This window comes from Garra rufa, chromosome 17, assembly GCF_049309525.1.
Source record: "Garra rufa chromosome 17, GarRuf1.0, whole genome shotgun sequence".
NCBI lineage: Eukaryota > Metazoa > Chordata > Actinopteri > Cypriniformes > Cyprinidae > Garra > Garra rufa.
Window position 1 is genome coordinate 21,729,975 of NC_133377.1, and position 19,043 is coordinate 21,749,017.

The window sequence follows — 19,043 nt, forward strand, 5'->3', positions numbered from 1 at the left end:
ATAACAAGCACTAAAGGTAATGACACCACAAAAGCAGTTCATTTATAGTATCCCAGAAAAGTATTAAATGAATCTCAAGAGGATCAGTCTGTTTTACCTTTTGTCCTTTAGGGCCCACCACGCAAATAGGATTAGCTCGACCCTGTGACATCCAAGACCAATAAAAGATCATTAGCTTGAGTTCATCTCAAACGTCGGCATTAGCACTATCACACTGCTTATATAACAACCCTCCAACAGGAATCAAACAAGTCACCGATGACTCAAGGCTTAGATAGATAAACAGTTTAAAAGCAAATTTCAAATATGCATTAGTCGGCTCGGCCATATTCGCCATCCCCTTAGCATGCTTTGTATACGGAATAGAAAAGATTAAGCGTAATGCGACCCGACTATCCATTTAAAAGAATCAATGAGCCTGCATTGATTTGTGGCTCTTTGTTGGCTTATGTAATCTATGCAGCATTAAGAAGATTTAACACCCAAAGAGATATCTAATGAGAAGAAAAGGCAGCAGTGAGTATATGGGTAAGACTCTAATGCATAAAGCTTTTCGCGGCTGAGCGCTGTGAATATATGGAGCCATTTTAAACAATATAAAAGGAAAGAGACTCTTGCATCCTTTTAAAATTAAAATATGTGCACAGAGACATATTGTGCATGCTATACAATTGCTGCAGCAAGACACTGAAATATATCAACAAGTCTGAATGAGACTTCAAATAGGGCATAAATATGAGCATCTTTGACTTTCACATCAAATTCTAGTCACTTACGTCTTTGCCTGGACTTCCGACCAGACCTGGGGCTCCGACTTCTCCTTTCTCTCCTTTGTCACCCTAAGTATGTGTAAGAGAGTGACAGACAGACAGACAAATGGAAACGAGTAAGCGGCAAGCTCTAATGCACTCATTAACAGTCATATCAACACGGTGCCGTCTTCTTTTACCTTCACTCCTATAGCTTCTCCCCAGTTGCCGGCCAGACCCTGAAACGTAAGAGAATGAGAAATGGGTGAATCAATAGCCAGAAATAGTATCAAGATATCCCCTCTGCTTCAATGAAGCCTGTTGAACAAAAATTCGATCGCCAACCTCTCGCTCTAAGACAAGGTTGGCACACACACTTACCGACTCTCCCTTCGCTCCTTTCTCCCCTTTAGCACCTTCTAAGCACTAAAACACACAGATACAGCACGTCAAACAAGTGACTAATTCACACTCAGTGGAGGCCAAAAATATAAGACCACAGTGAAAATCTGGAATTGATTAACTAATTTAAACCTGGAAATAATGTTAAAACAATACTAAGACACACAACTCATGCAGCTTGAATGGGGATAATCTAATCTGAATTGTGTGTGTGTGTGTGTGTGTGTGTGTGTGTGTGTGTGTGTGTGTGTGTGTGTGTATGTGTGTACCTGGTATTCATCACGTTATGGGGACCAAATGTCCCCACAAGGATAGGAATACCAGTAGATTTTGACCTTGTGGGGACATTTCTCAGGTCCCCATGAGGAAACAGGCTTATAAATCATGCACAATGAGTTTTTTTGAGGAAGTAAAAGTATGCACAATCTCCTGTGAGGGCTAGGTTTAGGTGTAGGGTAGGTGTAGGGCCATAGAAAGTACGGTTTGTACAGTATAAAAACCATTACGCCTATGGAATGTCCCCATAAAACATGTAAACCCAACATATGTGTGTGTGTGTGTGTGTGTGTGTGTGTGTGTGTGTGTGTGTGTGTGTGTGTGTGTGTGTGTGTGTATTTATACAACAGTTCTTTCTGGTACTTGAATCTGATTGGCTGAGAGGAGTGCGATATTCTAGTGATAACAGAACTGTTTTACCGTTTGTATCCTCACAGCGAGAGTCATGGCAGACACCCAAATCCACTATCCACTATTTTATAAATAATACTGTTTTGTGTTGAGTTTTATGAGTTTTTTAGATGAGAAAGTACTTGTTTAGACTTGGACCACAAAACCAGTCATACACTCTTAGGGTGCTTTCACATCTGTGGTTCGGTTCATTTGGTCCAGACCAAGGGCAACAAATGATACATTGTAGAATTTTTCTGCCGTTTTGGGTCCTTTTCACACCACAATGATCGCTCTGGTCCGAACCAGTTGAAACGAACCAAAATGTAGCCATGCGACAACATCCACATCAATCGTTGGCCAGATGTGTCATTGAAGGTATTTTCTAAACTGCTAAACAATGAGAAGATTGCGGTGTTTTTGTGAGTTTTCGAAAGTTAGGACCTAATATGATCATCTATGTTGGCTATGTTGCTAAAGCGCTAACGGTCAATAAATACTTGTTCTCATCCCATAATGAACAGTGCAGCTGACGGCAGCTGGATTAGTCCAAAAAGGCACAGTACTTTTTGCGGTTGGGTCTGTTCGAGTTAAGATGATGTTCTCGGTACGCTTCTTTGGATTGCTTTTGGTGCGCACTCGAGTGTGATTGCTACATTCACACCTGCCCAAACGAACTGCACCAAGAGGGAAAACGAACTCTACTGAGATTCAACCGAACTAAATGAGGCAGGTGTGAAAACACCCTTAAAAATAAAGGTGCTTTAAAAGGTTCTTCAAGCGATGCCATAGAAGAACCATTTTTGGTTCCACAAATAACTATTCAGTCGAAGGTTCTTTAAAGAACCATCTCTTTCTACCGTTTTTCACCTGAAGAACCTTTCTGTTTCACATAAGTTCTTCAAAACGGTAGAAAGAGATGTTTAAGGTTCGTTATGGAACCATTTAGACAAAAAAGGTTCTTCTATGGCATCATGAAGCACCTTTATTTTTAAGAGTGTAAGTGTCAATTTACATTTACATTTAGCAGACGCTTTTATCCAAAGCGACTTACAAAAGAGGACAATGGAAGCAATCAAAATCAACAAAAGAGCAATAACATGCAAGTGCTATGACAAGTCTCATTTAGCCTAATGCAGTACATGTAGCAAGTTTTTTTTTTGTAATTATATAATAAATAAAAAAGAAAATAGAATAAAAAAGAAAAAGCAAGCAAGTGTTAGAGGCCTAAAAATAGATAGATAGAATACCATAATTGAGATTTATACATTATTTGAAAGAATAAATAAGCTTTCAATTGATGTATGGTTTGTTAGGATAGGACAATATTTGGCCGAGATACAACTATTTGAAAATCTGAGGGTGCAAGAAAATCTAAATATTGAGAAAATTGCTGATAAAGTTGTCCAAATGAAGATCTTAGCAATGCATATCACTAATCAAAAATTAAACTTTGATATATTTACGGTAGGAAATTTACAAAATATCTTCATTGAACACGATCTTTACTTAATATCCTAATGATTTTTGGCATAAAAGAAAAATTGATAATTTTGAACCATACAATGTATTGTTGGCTATTGCTACAAACATACCCATGCTACTTACGACTGGTTTTGTGGTGCAGGGTCACATATTCATATATTATTATTATTAATAAAATAATAGCATAAAAGGTTAATTCATATCTTCAAATGATCAGTCTGTGCCAGAATGGTAATTTTCCAGGCAAAAACCATATTGACTTACTCGTCCAGGAACTCCAGCACCAGTACAGTCCAAACCCTGTGAGATAAAACAATAAAATAAAATGTGAACAATTTAAAGAACAATACCCCATATATACTTGTATCAACATTCCTAACAAACTTTTAAATGCTATGTATCAGCCCCCCTTCCCTCCCTTCATCCTGAAAAATCTTAATATTGTCTTCATGCAGGGTTATTCATTAATGTTTTTAATATATTAAAAGATGATGCCAGTAATAATGAAACTTTAGAGTAGTCGGCCAAGCTGGATCACTGGCACAGAAGCTAGCTTCTAATGAGGCATTTGTATACTATGCCAAAATAAACAGCGCTGCAGTCATTTATTCCCAGCAAGCCTGGACAGAGAGAGGGATTTAGCATACAAACATACTTATTTGGTATGATTCAGTGTTTGACATTTCTTACCCGGTCTCCTTTCTCTCCTTTGAGGCCTGACTGACCCGCAAAGCCCTCCTGAATAGCCTGCAACAAAATGAAGAACTTAATACACTTCATGTTTATAACATAATAACACAATTCCATATGAACCCCCTCTTGATAAAGCCAGCTTGGATTGAGCTGCTATGCAAAAAACATACAATGAGTGTTTACAGTGCCAAGATTTCAATTCCTACATGCAAATATGAAACAGAGCATGTGACGTGGTAAAAGCACTGATCAATCCTTCAAACTCTGCAACAATATTGAAAAAAAAAAAAACTATTCTAAATGCATTTTTTGTGCATTAACACTAAACAGTGCATGTGGGTTTGCAAGTGCATTGATAGATGCTTCTCATATAAACAAGTATAAAAGTATAAATACATATATCATAAGGGGCGTAGCAGCCAATTTAAAAGTGTGGGGGGGGGGGGGGGGCAGTATGGTGATGTTCATACAGTATCATAAATTCTAAATAGAAGAACAATGGGCATTTTACAGCACCAAAGTGGCAAATTGAGGACACCCAAGAGATTTGCGCTGTGATTGGCTAAATGTTAGTTCACTCAAATCTAAGTAACAAATCAGAGAACAATGGCGGAAATATTGGTGCTAGGTCAAAAAAAGTGCGGGGGACATGTCCCCCCCATCCCCCCCGGTTGCTACGCCCCTGTATATCATATAAAAGTTCCTCCAAAGCAGCCGCAAGTTTGGCCAACCTTTAAAGATTCATACTTAAGAAGTATAATGAATCCTTGCCAGATTTTTCGTAGACTTAAATGCATCTCTTTCCAAGGGCGTGATAACACAGCACTCATGCACTCTCATGCATACAAATTCTGCTGCCGATCTACACAGCCATTAAACATGCTGCACACATGACAAACTGAATGTGAATACCCACACTCGATCCCTCACTGAGCAGTACACAGCCTGCACACTGGAAAAAAGAGAAAACCAAGTAGTTCCTATCCATGACAATGTCTTTTTCGTGATTTTTGAAACCAGCTTTGCTTGATGTTGTTACATATGTTGGCCTGCGGGTGGCAGTGCAACATAACGTTAATTGGCATGGAAGTGCAGAATCGGGGGCGCGCGCACGAGGACCACGACTGCGTGTCATTTCAGCCCGCCGCGGTTCTCTCACGAGAGACAAAGATCAATAGGAACAGAAGACTCCTCACGGCAATGTTCACCAACGCCAGCTGCACAGCTATAAGGGAGGGGGGACACGCAAAGTCAAATACTTATAAATAGCTGTTAGTTTTTAGCGGAAGAGCACAATTAAAACAAAATCTACCACACGTCGAGTCCTGCTCAGCCAACAGGCGTTTAACGTGTATTGATGTGGTGAGGTAAGAGAGAAGGAGAGGAAGGGGCCCGACTCTGAGAACGGTTGGCTGACGCGCTGGGCTGATTCATTCTTTCCAGAGGTGCACACAGAAGAAAGCTACATGATGAAAATCAACTCTTTGAGATTTTCACGCACTCGCTCTGTTCGCATGAATGAATGGATTTATATGCCAGTCTATATTCTACTGTTAGACACGATATGGTTTTAAGAGGGTCTGTGTGTATGACCAGTTGTGCACTCAGTGCTGTAGAGGAATATTCTGGGTTTAAAACAATTTAAACTCAACCAACAACATTGTGTTGCCACATATTAAAAGCAAATTTAATTTTAAAAAACTAGGTTACAGTGAGGCACTTACACTATCAGTCAAAAGTTATTGAACAGTAAGATTTTTAAAGTTTTTTTTAAAGAAGTCTCTTCTAATCACCAAGCCTGCATTTATTTGATCCAAAGTATAGCAAAACAGTCAAATTTTAAAAGATTTTTAATATTTAAAATATATTTTATAATGTCATTGATTCCTGTGATCAAAGCTGCATTTTCATCATCATTACTCCAGTCTTCAGTGTCACATGATTCTACAGGAAACATTCTAATATATTAATTTGCTGTTCAAGAAACATTTTTATTATTATTATCAATATTTAAAACAGTTGAGTACATTTTTTTCTGGATTCTTGAATTATAGAAAGTACTACTTTTATTTAGGAAGGATGCTTTAAATTGATCAAAAGTGATGATAAAGACATTTATAATGTTACAAATGATTTCTATTTCAGATAAATGCTGTTCTTCTGAACTTTCTATTCATCAAAGAAACCTGAAAAGATTCTATTCGGCTGTTTTCAACATCATAATAATACATTACGTGTTTTTGAGCAGCAATACAGAATATTAGAACGATTTCTGAAGGACCATGTGATTGGAGTAATGATGCTAAAATAAATTATTACATTTTAAAATACATTCAAATAGAAACAGTATAAATAGTAAAAATATTTCAAAAGTTTACTGTTTTTGATGCACTTAGAATCAAATAAATGCAGGCTTGGTGAGCAGAAGATACTTCTTTAAAAACATTAAATCTTACTGTTCCAAAACTTTTTACTGGTAGTGTACTACATGGTGAATGGGGTCGATCTATAAACATTAAAATACTCACTGTTTTCATAGTATAGCCACAAGACATTAATAATATGCATGTTAACATTAATCTTGTGTGAGAAAAATGCAGTTCCAATTTTAACTTCTTTGCAATGACAATATAGACTCTAAATATAACTCTAAAATGATTGTAAAAAGATGAAAACAACTTTAGTTTTAACAGAAAAATTAATTGAAAAACTTTTTCTAACACTGTAAGCTTCACATGTTTACTTCCACTGCACCTCAGTGTAATCTCAAACTGTTATTTTTTGCTTCAAGAAAACAGAGGAAGATCAACGTTTGAATGATTTAGCAAATGTGAGGTTATTCTCATGACAAAAAGGAGTGGTCTTGTGAACTTCACAGATGTCTTAGGCTGCAAATCCAAAACATTATTTCTCTTAAAGGAACACTCCACTTTTTTTGGAAATAGGCTCATTGTCCAACTCCCCCCGAGTTAATAAGTTGAGTTTTACCGTTTTGAAATCCATTCAGCCGTTCTCCTGTTCTGGCGATATCACTTTTAGCATAGCATAGATCAGGGGTTTTCAAACCTGTCCTGGAGCCTCCCCTGCCCTGCACATTTTGTATGTCTCCCTTATTAGGCACACCCAATTCAGGTCTTGCAGTCTCTACTAATGAGCTGATGATTTGAATCAGGTGTATTAGATGAGAGAGACAAGCAAAATGTGCAGGGCAGGGGAGGCTCCAGGACAGGTTTGAAAACCCCTGGCATAGATCATTGAATCCTAAGAGACCAATAGCATCGCGTTCAAAAATGTCCAACGAGTTTCGATATTTGTCCTATTTAAAACTTGACTCTTCTGTAGTTATATCGTGTACTAAGACCGGTGGAAATGCAAAGCTGCGAGTTTCTAGGCTGATAAGATTAGGAACTACACTTCCATTCCGGCGTAATAGTCAAGGAAGTTTGATGCCGTAATATGGCCGAAGCAGGCGGAGTATTATCAGAAATGAGTTCCCAGCTAGTTTAGCATTTGCACATGTGCTGCGTGTTATTACTGCTCCTGCTTCAGCCTTATTACGCAGCAAACTTCCTTGACTATTACGCCGGAATGGGAGTGTAGTTCCTAATCTTATCAGCCTAGAAAATTGAAGCTTTGCATTTCCACCGGTCTTAGTACACAATATTACTACAGAAGAGTCAAGTTTTAAATAGGATAAATATCGAAACTTGTTAGTCATTTTTGAACGTGATGCTATTGGTCTAATAGGATTCAATGATCTATGCTAAGCTATGCTAAAAGTGATATCGCCAGAACAGAAGAACAGCTGAATGGATTTCAAAACGGTAAAACTCAACTTATTAACTCGGGGGGGAGTTGGAGAATGAGCCTATTTCCAAAAAAAGTGGAGTGTTCCTTTAATATAAAGTATATATCTGTTTTTATATTTTCAACTTTCTTTTTAATTTAAGTTTTTCTAATTGTCCTTCGTGCTTGTCTTTTATTTAGCTTTTTTTTGTAGCAATCTTAAAACTTTAAGAATTTAGGCTTTATGTATTTCTAAATTTTGTGTTGTTGTGTGTGTTTTCATCTGTTTCTATATCATGAAATGATTTTTGATAGTTCAGTTTTAATGAACAATAACAACACCGCTTCACAACAATTTGGCTGTTGACCCATTGTTTAGCTCCAAAAAATTTCCACTCGCATCCCACACAAATACTGGCATTTTCTGCCTTTTCATTTTATTTGAAAGAAGGTAATACCTTTTTTTCTTTGAGTCATAAAAAGTTGAGTGTTGAGTGGGTGCAAAGAGGGGAAAAGGTGACAAACAACAAGAGTTTTATGCACGAAACATGGGCGTTATTCTAGTATTGTGCCAGAGAAGCACATTTACCTAGCAAAAGCAAGTCCCTCTTATTCCAGGTGGTGTAATATTACACAATATGCTCTGCTATAAGTAGTAAATTATCTCATGAGTTTGTCAGGGTCAGTGTCAATGTTCTTCCCACCGCAACTCAGCACGCAGCAATTTACTTACCAATTAAACTGAATTCCTATAGCAATTGGGTGAAATCTGCTGGGGCCACAATTCTTTTTGTCAGGTTTGAAGCCTTATAATTGGGACTGCCTGTTGCCGTTCATGGCAAATAGAAATAAGTGATTCTCTGTTGACTTAATTCAAATAACTTACTTTTTCTGCCAGTTCCTTGGATCCGAGAATTGCCTGTAGACCATAAAAACAAAGAAACGGACAATATTAGAAATGTTAATGTTACAAACTTTAAAGGCAAAATGAATCAAAAGTAGACCCTATGCTAGGTATGTTTTAAAGCATGGCAACTAGTCCTGAGCTGGTTTTAAGCTGGTTGCGAAGAGAAGACCAGCACATAACCAGCTTAAACCAGCTCAAACCAGTTGCCATGCTTTAAAACATACCTAACCAGCAAATGCTGTTTTTTTTTTCAACATGGGCTACAAATCCAATAACCTTTAGATTAAGTTATCTTGCTGCAGATGTGGTTTTCATCAAACATGAAGAGAGATCACATCAACACAGATTTTTAAGGGGGATGTAAGAAAGAAGAGCTGAAACCTCTCAAATATGGTCTAGCAATGCCATCTCTCAGTTCTCATGCTTACTTACAAAGTTCTGCTGATCTGATGTTGGCGTGTTCAAGTGTTTGCTTTATATAGATTTGTTTGTATTGTCACTTTATTGTTACGCTGAGTTTCATCAGTATGAACAACAGTGAATATGAAGCTTATTTGAAAGAGAGCAAATGGGGAGGAGAGCTGGCAGGAACGGAGAGGGGGAAGTGCAGTGAGGAGGGACAAGATTTGAAAGAGAACATCAGGGACAGGCAGAAAAACAAAAGATGTGTTTGTGGAGCAGATGTGAAAGTAAATCCTCGAGTCATGTCCGAGAAGAGAAAGCAAACACAGCATCGGGAAGGCTAATCACACTGGATAGGCATGAAAAACCAAGGAGAAATCATAAAACAAGAGTATGACAGAAAAGTGCCTCAGTTACCTAATCTCCAGTCATATCCTGAGATCCAGGTTAGAAATTGCTAAGAGCGCATGCAAACATTAAAAACAGGGTTTCACAGAGAACACAAAATGGACATGTTGTCCATATAGCTACAGGCTTGCATGGGATGGAAGAGAATTATGATGACCTGTTCCAAAAACCCTGGTGGAATGAGCGCATGAATAATGCAGGAAACTTTGTTTAGCTGCAACCATGCAGCTCTCAGCTCATGAATTTCTCCCTGCCGGTGAGCTGAACAGAAAAAAGATGTGATGGCGGAAGAATGCTGTGCTTTGGTTTAAGTTACTTTAATGCGGGTGGATTGAGGATATGCGTAGGAGGAAGGGGTTAATCCAGAAGTAGGCTAATGCTAGCAGCGCCTAACACAGCCTGGAACTCATTACAGTTTGTCATAAAACACAGACTGCTACGGTACAAGACAGTAACCCGGGTCAGGGGAAAACATGGGAGCATGTGTGATTCTTTTTTTTTTTTTCTGCGCATATGTACCTCCAACAGATAAATAAAGGAAAGGGCTGGAAATATGTCTGTTCTGAACTTGAGCTCACAGATGTGGCACTGTCTGGTAAAGACTGTATATAAAAGAAATCCACAAATTAACAAACACATAATTACCATAATTTGTGTATGATCTGACCTACATGTCAGCAAAACATGGTAGTTTGTTCATAGGTCACCTATTATACTCCTTTTTACAAAATGTAATATAAGTCTCAGGTGTCCCCAGAATGAGTCTGTGAAATTTCAGGTCAAAATATCCGACAGATTATTTATTTTATAATTTTGAAAACGTCTATTTTGAGTTGAAGCAGAAACACACTGTTTTCGTGAATGCCTACTTAAATGCAAATGAGTGGCTGCTCCCCGCCCCTTTTTCTAGAATAGGGCTGTGCCTTTACAGCTCATACTGCCACAAAACATCTTTTTGGTTGCGATTATCATTTCTATCGCATTGAAATTATGCATTTTAAAGCCATTTCAGTTTAAAAGTCTGATAAAGTGTTTTCTAAGCGCACACATCCAAAGCATGTACAGTCGTGGCCAAAAGTTTTGAGAATGACACAAATATTGGTTTTCACAAAGTCTGCTGCTAAACTGCTTTTAGATCTTTGTTTCAGTTGTTTCTGTGATGTACTGAAATATAATTACAAGCACTTCATATGTTTCAAAGGCTTTTATCGACAATTACATGACATTTATGCAAAGACTATTTGCAGTGTTGGCCCTTCTTTTTCAGGACTTCTGGGCCAAATCCTGACTGATAGCAACCCATTCTTTCATAATCACTTCTTGGAGTTTGTCAGAATTAGTGGGTTTTTGTTTGTCCACCCGCCTCTTGAGGATTGACCACAAGTTCTCAATGGGATTAAGATTTGGGGAGTTTCCAGGCCATGGACCCAAATTTTCAATGTTTTGGTCCCCGAGCCACTTAGTTATCACTTTTGCCTTATGGCACGGTGCTCCATCGTGCTGGAAAATGCATTGTTCTTCACCAAACTGTTGTTGGATTGTTGGAAGAAGTTGCTGTTGGAGGGTGTTTTGGTACCATTCTTTATTCATGGCTGTGTTTTTGGGCAAAACTGTGAGTGAGCCCACTCCCTTGGATGAGAAGAAACCCCACACATGAATGGTCTCAGGATGCTTTACTGTTGGCATGACACAGGACTGATGGTAGCGCTCACCTTTTCTTCTCCGGACAAGCCTTTTTCCAGATGCCCCAAACAATCAGAAAGAGGATTCATCAGAGAATATGACTTTGCCCCAGTCCTCAGCAGTCCATTCGGCATACTTTTTGCAGAAGATCAATCTTTCCCTGATGTTTTTTTTTTTTTTGGAGAGAAGTGGCTTTTTTGCTGCCCTTCTTGACACCAGGCCTTCTTCCAAAAGTCTTGGCCTCACTGTGCGTGCAGATGCACTCCCACCTGCCTGCTGCCATTCCTGAACAAGCTCTGCACTGGTGGCACTCCGATCCCACAGCTGAATCCTCTTTAGGAGACGATCCTGGCGCTTGCTGGACTTTCTTGGACACCCTGAAGCCTTCTTAACAAGAATTGAACCTCTTTCCTTGAAGTTCTTGATGATCCTATAAATTGTTGATTTAGGTGCAATCTTAGTAGCCACAATATCCTTGCCTGTGAAGCCATTTTTATGCAACGCAATGATGGCTGCATGCGTTTCTTTGCAGGTCACCATGGTTAACAATGGAAGAACAATGATTTCAAGCATCACCCTCCTTTTAACATGTCAAGTCTGCCATTCTAACCCAATCAGCCTGACATAATGATCTCCAGCTTTGTGCTGGTCAACATTCTCACCTGAGTTAACAAGACGATTACTGAAATGATCTCAGCAGGTCCTTTAATGACAGCAATGAAATGCAGTGGAAAGTTTTATTTTGGGATTAAGTTAATTTTCATGGAAAAGAAGGACTATGCAATTCATCTGATCACTCTTCATAACATTCTGGAGTATATGCAAATTGCTATTATAAAAACTTAAGCAGCAACTTTTCCAATTTCCAATATTTATGTAATTCTCAAAACTTTTGGCCACGACTGTACACAGAAAGCAGCTGTCACATGGCATGTGAGTACTAAACTAAGTTCTGTTTGAAGTCTTATTGCGCTTAAACGGTCAAATACACACAAGTTTGCGTTAGAAACACACAGGAGCTACAAAAACAGTTGGTTTTGTCTGTGAAGGGTGAACAGCTGGGGAAAAATTTTATGTTTATATTAGATCTGTGTGGTAGCAGCTTAGTATACAGTAAATAAATCAATATGTACATTGCATTCTTGTCTCTGAGGTTGGGACTCTAAATAGTGTTCTGTGTTTGTCTGCACTGGTACACCGATGTCAGTTATGAAAAGAAAACGGCTAAGCTGTGGGTGGAAACGTTCAGATTAAGGGGTGGTAATACTACAATAAAATACCTTTACCACATCACCGCAATTATATGAATGACAGACTGCAACGGTTTGAGTTAAAAATCTTTGTTTGTGTTCTACTGAAGAAACAAAGGCTACGTCTACATTAATCCGTGTACATTTGAAAATGGAGATTTCATTTTAAAACGCTCTCCATCCACATTAGCATTTCCAAGCATTTTCCAAAAGTTTGCCATCCACACTGAAACGTAGAAAAATTTTAAACTTGCCTTACTGCACATGCGTAAAGCCTTCAAAAACTCACTGAGATTATACAGACATAATATGTTTTAATGCAATTCTTCTGGCAGGATTATTTTATTTACGAAAATATCCCATCATTCACTGACACGTCCATGCCAGAATAAGTTCATTTTTCTTACCCCATGTGATTTTTATTAATCATTCATTACATTGTGTTAAAGGCATAATATGTACGTTTTCAACCCTAGAGGGTGCATATTCAAAACAAACAAAGAAAGAAAGGCATAGTTTAATGACGCCGTGATTGAGTGTGGAATCAAAAGTTGTCTTCATCCACACACCTGATGCAGATATCATGTTTATGGATGAGCTAATGTATTACAGACTTATTAAGGTCACTGTGGTATGAAGCAGGGTGGGGCTGAAAGTCGTGGAAGTGAAACGAGGACACTGGTGCAATTGCTAATGAAGGATGAACAAGAAACATGGCTCGAAAGCAGAGGAGCTTTTATTATACCACAGTCAACCACTTCCGCTTCTTCCGGTAATGCTCATATAGGAAAAAGCAGCGCTGTTTTATCATCATAGATACATTTAATTGTGTTAAAATTTCTGTTATAATGCTACTCTATGTTTGTTACCTGTCTAATAAAATGCATAACATATTAAAGTGTCATTGGTGTTTCTATGTTTTCTACAAAATAAAACCAGAAAATCAAGGGTGGTAATGCAATGACACGATTCGTTACACTAGTTAAAATAGCTTATTTCTCTGGATTTAAACATTCTTCGAAACATTTGGGATAATGCAAGTACACAATTTAGCTAAATATATAACACTGTTGTAGTTGCTTTTGGATATTTTAATGAAAATCTTACATATTGTGCCTAGGGGGTAAGCAAAATAAACATTTCAATATCTTATGCCATTTTGCTTCTCAAGCTAATTTATCTCATTGTAAAGATGTTTGCTTGAAAGTAAGATAATACTCATTTTAAACATTACATCTGCGGTGTATAAATTGTGCAATGCTGTCTAAACTTAGACAATTGCTCAATTTGGCTGGCATGATCAAACATTAATTTCTTAGCACTGCTAACATAGGGCTAGAATGAGTAAACACTGAGACAGGAAGTGGCATGAAAGCACACAAAGTGATACATCTAATGTGGACCAAAGGAGCTAATTCCTCTGTCAGTATGGCAGCAAGGATTAAGGGAGCATTTACACCACGAAACCATTTTATATCATTTCCACCTCAAATCTCCCACTGTTCTCATTAGAGAATAGAGAGTGATTCATGTTGAGACATTTATCCACACAAAGCATGCGCTGAAGCAACACTTCATGTTGGTGTACTTGTGATTATGTGTAGACGTAACAAACTGCTTTGAGTGCGTTTGGCTCCAATACAGGGCCCTCTGGATATAATTATGTCGCATGTGTGAGTGTATATGAAACAATACACGTGGCAAACTTAGAAGATATGTGACCAGTTGGAGACCAGCTGAAGTACCTTCACCAACTAGCTTTTTATTAGCCCTGCTAATGATCATGACTCACCGCTGCCAGGAGAAACAACAAGAGCAGCCCACACCAACATCACAAATCCTCTTTTCCACAGAGGACAAGTTACTCCCCCCATATACACACAGCTTGCGTTAGCAATGAGAAACTGCTGATGAATTGTGTTTTCAGGGGAAAATAGCATCCAAATACCTGGTTTAAGTGGAAGTCATCGTTATCTGGAAAAGGCTTAAGGTTATTCTCGGGGAAGGTTGAGACAGAAATGCAGAAAGATGTGATTTTTCAGCAGTCAAATTGTTTACTCATAGCTGCTGATGTAAACCTTAGCTTGACTTCATGCAACTTTGATAGAGTTTTGTTTATAGTGTATGGCTGGCTAGCAGAAGGATTGTTTTTAAAGGAAAATTTCACCCAAAAATGAAAACTATCATGTTACTCCAAACCTGCATAAAATTTCTATTTCCATGAAACACATATGAGGCATTTATGCCTGATTTTCTCTTTTTCCATAAAATTAAGGTTGATAATAACAGCCTGCTGTCAAGTTTAAAAAAGTATTTTTTTATATATATCTTTGTGAAAGAAATGTTGAATAATATAATATAATATAATGGATTTAAATACTTACATTATTTAATGTAAACAATAATTGTATGAATTTTTTTTCTTGTGATAAAAATTCCCTTTTCATTCATTTTTATTCATTTTATTCCTTAAATAAAATGATAAATTTTGACCCACAAAAAATAAGCATGTTAAAAAATATAAATATAAAATATAAAATATTAAGGCATTATATAATGTAAACACTAAATGTATGATTTTTTGTGATAAAAATTCCCTGTTAATTTTTTGCTTACAAAGCCTTAAATAAAATGATACATTTTAATATAAATATAAGATTGGCCCACAAAAATGAAGTATTTTTAGATATGTTAAATTATATGAAATATAATGTAATATAACATTAAACAGATTTAAATATTTTTAAATATTTTTAAATATTAAGACAACAAATGTTAAATTATATATAATATAATATAATATATAAGCAATAATTGTATATAGTGATAAAAATTCATTTACGAAGCCTTAAATAAAATAATAATATAAGATTGACCCACAAAAAATATGTTAATGTTAATATGTTAAAAATATGTTTTTTAATGTATGTGTGTGAAGGAATCATAAAATATATAATATAATATAATAATAAACATATAGTAGTATAGTATAGGTATTTCATAAAATATATATTTGTAAAATAAGTCATGAATTATATTTATAATATAATATGAAAATAAACAGATTTAAATATTTTAAAATATTAAAACATTATATATGTAAACACTAATTTTATGAATTGTTATTGTGATAAAACATTCCCTGTGCATTTTTTGTTTACAAAGCCTTTAAAAAATGATACATTTTATGATACTTTTTATGTTTGTGAAAGAAATCATGAACATAATATAATATAACATAATATAATATAATATATAAGCAATGATTGTATGAATTTTTATTGTGATAAAAATTCCCTGTGCATTTTTTGTTTATTTTAATATAAGTAAGTAAAAATATGTTTTTTTTTAAATATATGTTTGTGAAAGAAACCATGAATTACAATATAATATAATACAGATTTTATTATTTTAAAATATTCTATAACTTAAACAATAATTGTATTTAATGTTGCATTTTAATATATATAAGATTGACCCACAAAAAAAAAAAAAAGTGGGTTGAGAACCTAGCTTATTAACTGTAGATTAGGGCCAACTATTCAAAAGACTTTCAAAATTACCACTAATAACTAACTGGAAAGAAAAACCACAAGAGCAAGAAGGACAACATGTACATGCAGGAACAAATGTGCATAGACAAGAAGCGAAAGAGCAAGTATGAAAAATAAAAGAGCTGCGGAAGCGGAGAACGTTTGATTTCAGCATTTCTACGGCCCACTAGGCATTGTTCACAAGAATTTACATTCATTTCCAGTTTCTGCAAAAGAGTTCATTCAACTGCCTGCTAGCGGGATGCTTAATGGCCACTAACTGTGTCATTTTATGTTGAATATTTCAGGCTGAGAAATATTTATCAGCCTAGATCACATCTTCAGCTCATCATGCCATCTATTTATGTGCTGTAATACTGCTGGGATGCACCATTCAAGTGTATGAAAGTATGAAAAACTCAAGCGGGTGCTGCACATTAATATATCATTAGTATATTCACCTGGAGAGCCTGACAAACCTATTTTAGGAAGATTACCTCTCTGGGCTTTCAGAGAGATGCACACCATTTTTAATTGTTGGTTCATGTGCACAAATGCATTTGATGGATGTCTTTGGTTCTTGTATATCTACGTTATATTTTAAAATAGCGTGTGGAATAAAAAATACAGGTCTGCTTGAGGCCTCTTCAATATGTTCCATTCCATTGCATTCCTGCTGCTTTTGAACGCGAGGATGCATCTTCTGTCTACGCCCCCTTTAATAGCTCCCACTGAGAGTAAGTACGTGTGTGTCTTCAAACACTTCAAACCCTCTCAAGATCAGGATCCCACATTCAATAACTAACAACCCCTCTCTTAATTTCTGTAAGATCTTTTCATTAGATGCCCTTTCAGAGACACTTTTAATGGTTCATTTTCAAGAGTTGTTTTTGCAAATGAATGAGTTCACGCACTGTATTTTAATAACAACATTTCAACAAATTAATTGCAAGAGATTGAGGATTTCTAATCGTCAAATTAATTTACCTCAGCGAAGGGATTGTGCACAAACTCCACCTGGTTCTCTGCGGCTCGTCGACTCTTGGGAGCATCTGGTGGGCACTACGGAAGCACAAAGAACACAGGTCAAACCGATTTGAACTAAAATTAAAAAAAACATTTTCAGTACTTTTGTTGCTTTTATTTCTACTGTTTTCTGCTTACTTCTGCTTTAATTTACTATCATTTCAGTTTTAGTCATTTTAGTATTTCGACTTAAACACATTTCAGCTAGTTGCCAACACATTTATTTATAAAATCTCTATTTCAGCTTTATTATAATTACTAAAACTGACTGTCCAACCAATTTGATCAAAAAATTAACTATTAAAAACATTTTCAGTACTTTGATTCAGGGTTTCCACTGACTTTTCCCTGACTTTCACTGACTAAAAAGCTGAATTTCCATGACCTATAATGAACGGACCCATCCATTTGCAAGCTTTTTTTGACTTGTTTACAGATATTTTAGTACAAAACACACATACACACTACTTTTTAAAGGGGTCATATGATGTTTGCTAAGAAGAGCATTTGTATTTGTTGTAATGCAATTTGTTTATGCAGTTTGAGGTTCAAAAAACATATTTTCCACATACTGTACATTATTGTTTCTCCTCTCTGCCCCACTTTTCTGAAACGTTTCGCTTTTTACAAAACTCATCGTCGATGGAAACCGAGGTGTTCTCTGATTGGCCAGCTATCCGGTGCGTTGTGATTGGCTGAATACCTCAAGCGGGTGATAGAAAGTTATGCCCCTTACCATACCGTTTCTCGGTGTGACGAGACAAACAATAAAACCCATTATAAACAAGGCATTTGTTGCATCCAGTGGGGATATAACTACTGATTATAATGACTCTTTTTAGACGTTATGTTATGTTGTGCCACGCCGTGTAAACATAACACCATGTCTGCATTTGCGATCGTAGAATGAGAAACAACAAGCACTACTCTACACTGCTCAAAACTCACGTTTGAATACTTACAGGCCGTCAGTCAGAAGCGCAGACTGTCCCTGCAACACTGGAATTGCCGCACTTTATAGCCTTAACCCTTTGTGTTCAGCTGGCATTGTAAGCTGCTCTCTTAGGTTCAGTAAACAGTCGTCCTTGAAACTCAAATATTTGCGTTGTACACTGTTGTTAATATAACTTAACAACTGTTTTCTAGTTGCGTCCTCATTTGGAAGGCCAAACAATGTACTTTCGCTTTCACTTTCGCAATGAAACACACTGCGTCTCCACAACATGGCAGCTGCAACACTACTAAAGCCAGTAAAAGTTATGCCTTCTTTCTTTCCATATACATATGGGCGGTGTTATGCTAATCTACCCACACCGTGACATGGACAATTGGGGACGTGTTTGAACGAGACATTTTTGGGAGGTGTGGCTGAGTCTTAACTTTTATAATAAATATCTATTTGATTTTGAGACTTTAAGCTTTGCAACTTTACACATCCTACTATGCACAAACAGTTTGTAACACTCCAAAGACAAAGGAAAACAAGAAACTGCATCATATGAACCCTTTAAAGTAAATTTTATTTCTACTGTTTTCTACTTATTTTTGAATTTATTTAATATCATTTCAGTTTTAGTTTTAGTCATTTTAATATGTCAGCTTCAACACATTTCAGTTATTTGCCAGTACAACATTTCTGTTTTGGTTTATTTTTGAAAGTATTTAATCTAATATTTCTATTTCTATTTCAGCTTTTTTAATTACTAAAACCGAGTGTCAAACTGATTTGAACTAAAATAAAGCTCTTAAAAAACATTTTTAGTACTTTAATTCATTTTATTTCTACTGCTTTCTACTTTTTATTTACTATCATTTTAGTTTTAGTAATTTTAGTATTTCAACCTCAACACATATCAGTTAGTTTCCAATGCAACATTTCTAATTTTAGTTTATGTTAAAGGAGTAGTTCACTTTCAGAACAAAAATTTACAGATGATGTACTCACTCCATTGTCATCCAATATGTTTATGTCTTTCTTTCTTCAGTCGTAAAGAAATTATGTTTTTTGTGGAAAACATTTCAGGATTTCTCTTCATATAATGGACTTCTATCC

General features: G+C 36.4%; 1 protein-coding gene across 3 annotated transcripts in view; it reads right to left on the reverse strand.

Moving 5' to 3' along the window:
* Window positions 1–19,043, reverse strand: part of col16a1 (collagen, type XVI, alpha 1) — a 104,784-nt gene that overhangs the window by 56,450 nt on the left and 29,291 nt on the right. For 2 of the 3 annotated variants that reach the window (XM_073821333.1, XM_073821331.1), the window contains exons 8-16: window positions 16,952–17,026; window positions 8,668–8,700; window positions 4,912–4,947; window positions 3,993–4,049; window positions 3,567–3,602; window positions 1,131–1,175; window positions 950–988; window positions 777–839; window positions 98–142 (exon numbers count right to left, since the gene is read on the reverse strand). In XM_073821333.1, coding sequence (XP_073677434.1) covers window positions 98–142; window positions 777–839; window positions 950–988; window positions 1,131–1,175; window positions 3,567–3,602; window positions 3,993–4,049; window positions 4,912–4,947; window positions 8,668–8,700; window positions 16,952–17,026 — 429 coding nt within the window. The remainder of the gene's footprint in view (window positions 1–97; window positions 143–776; window positions 840–949; window positions 989–1,130; window positions 1,176–3,566; window positions 3,603–3,992; window positions 4,050–4,911; window positions 4,948–8,667; window positions 8,701–16,951; window positions 17,027–19,043) is intronic. The other variant, XM_073821332.1, reaches the window with a different exon arrangement.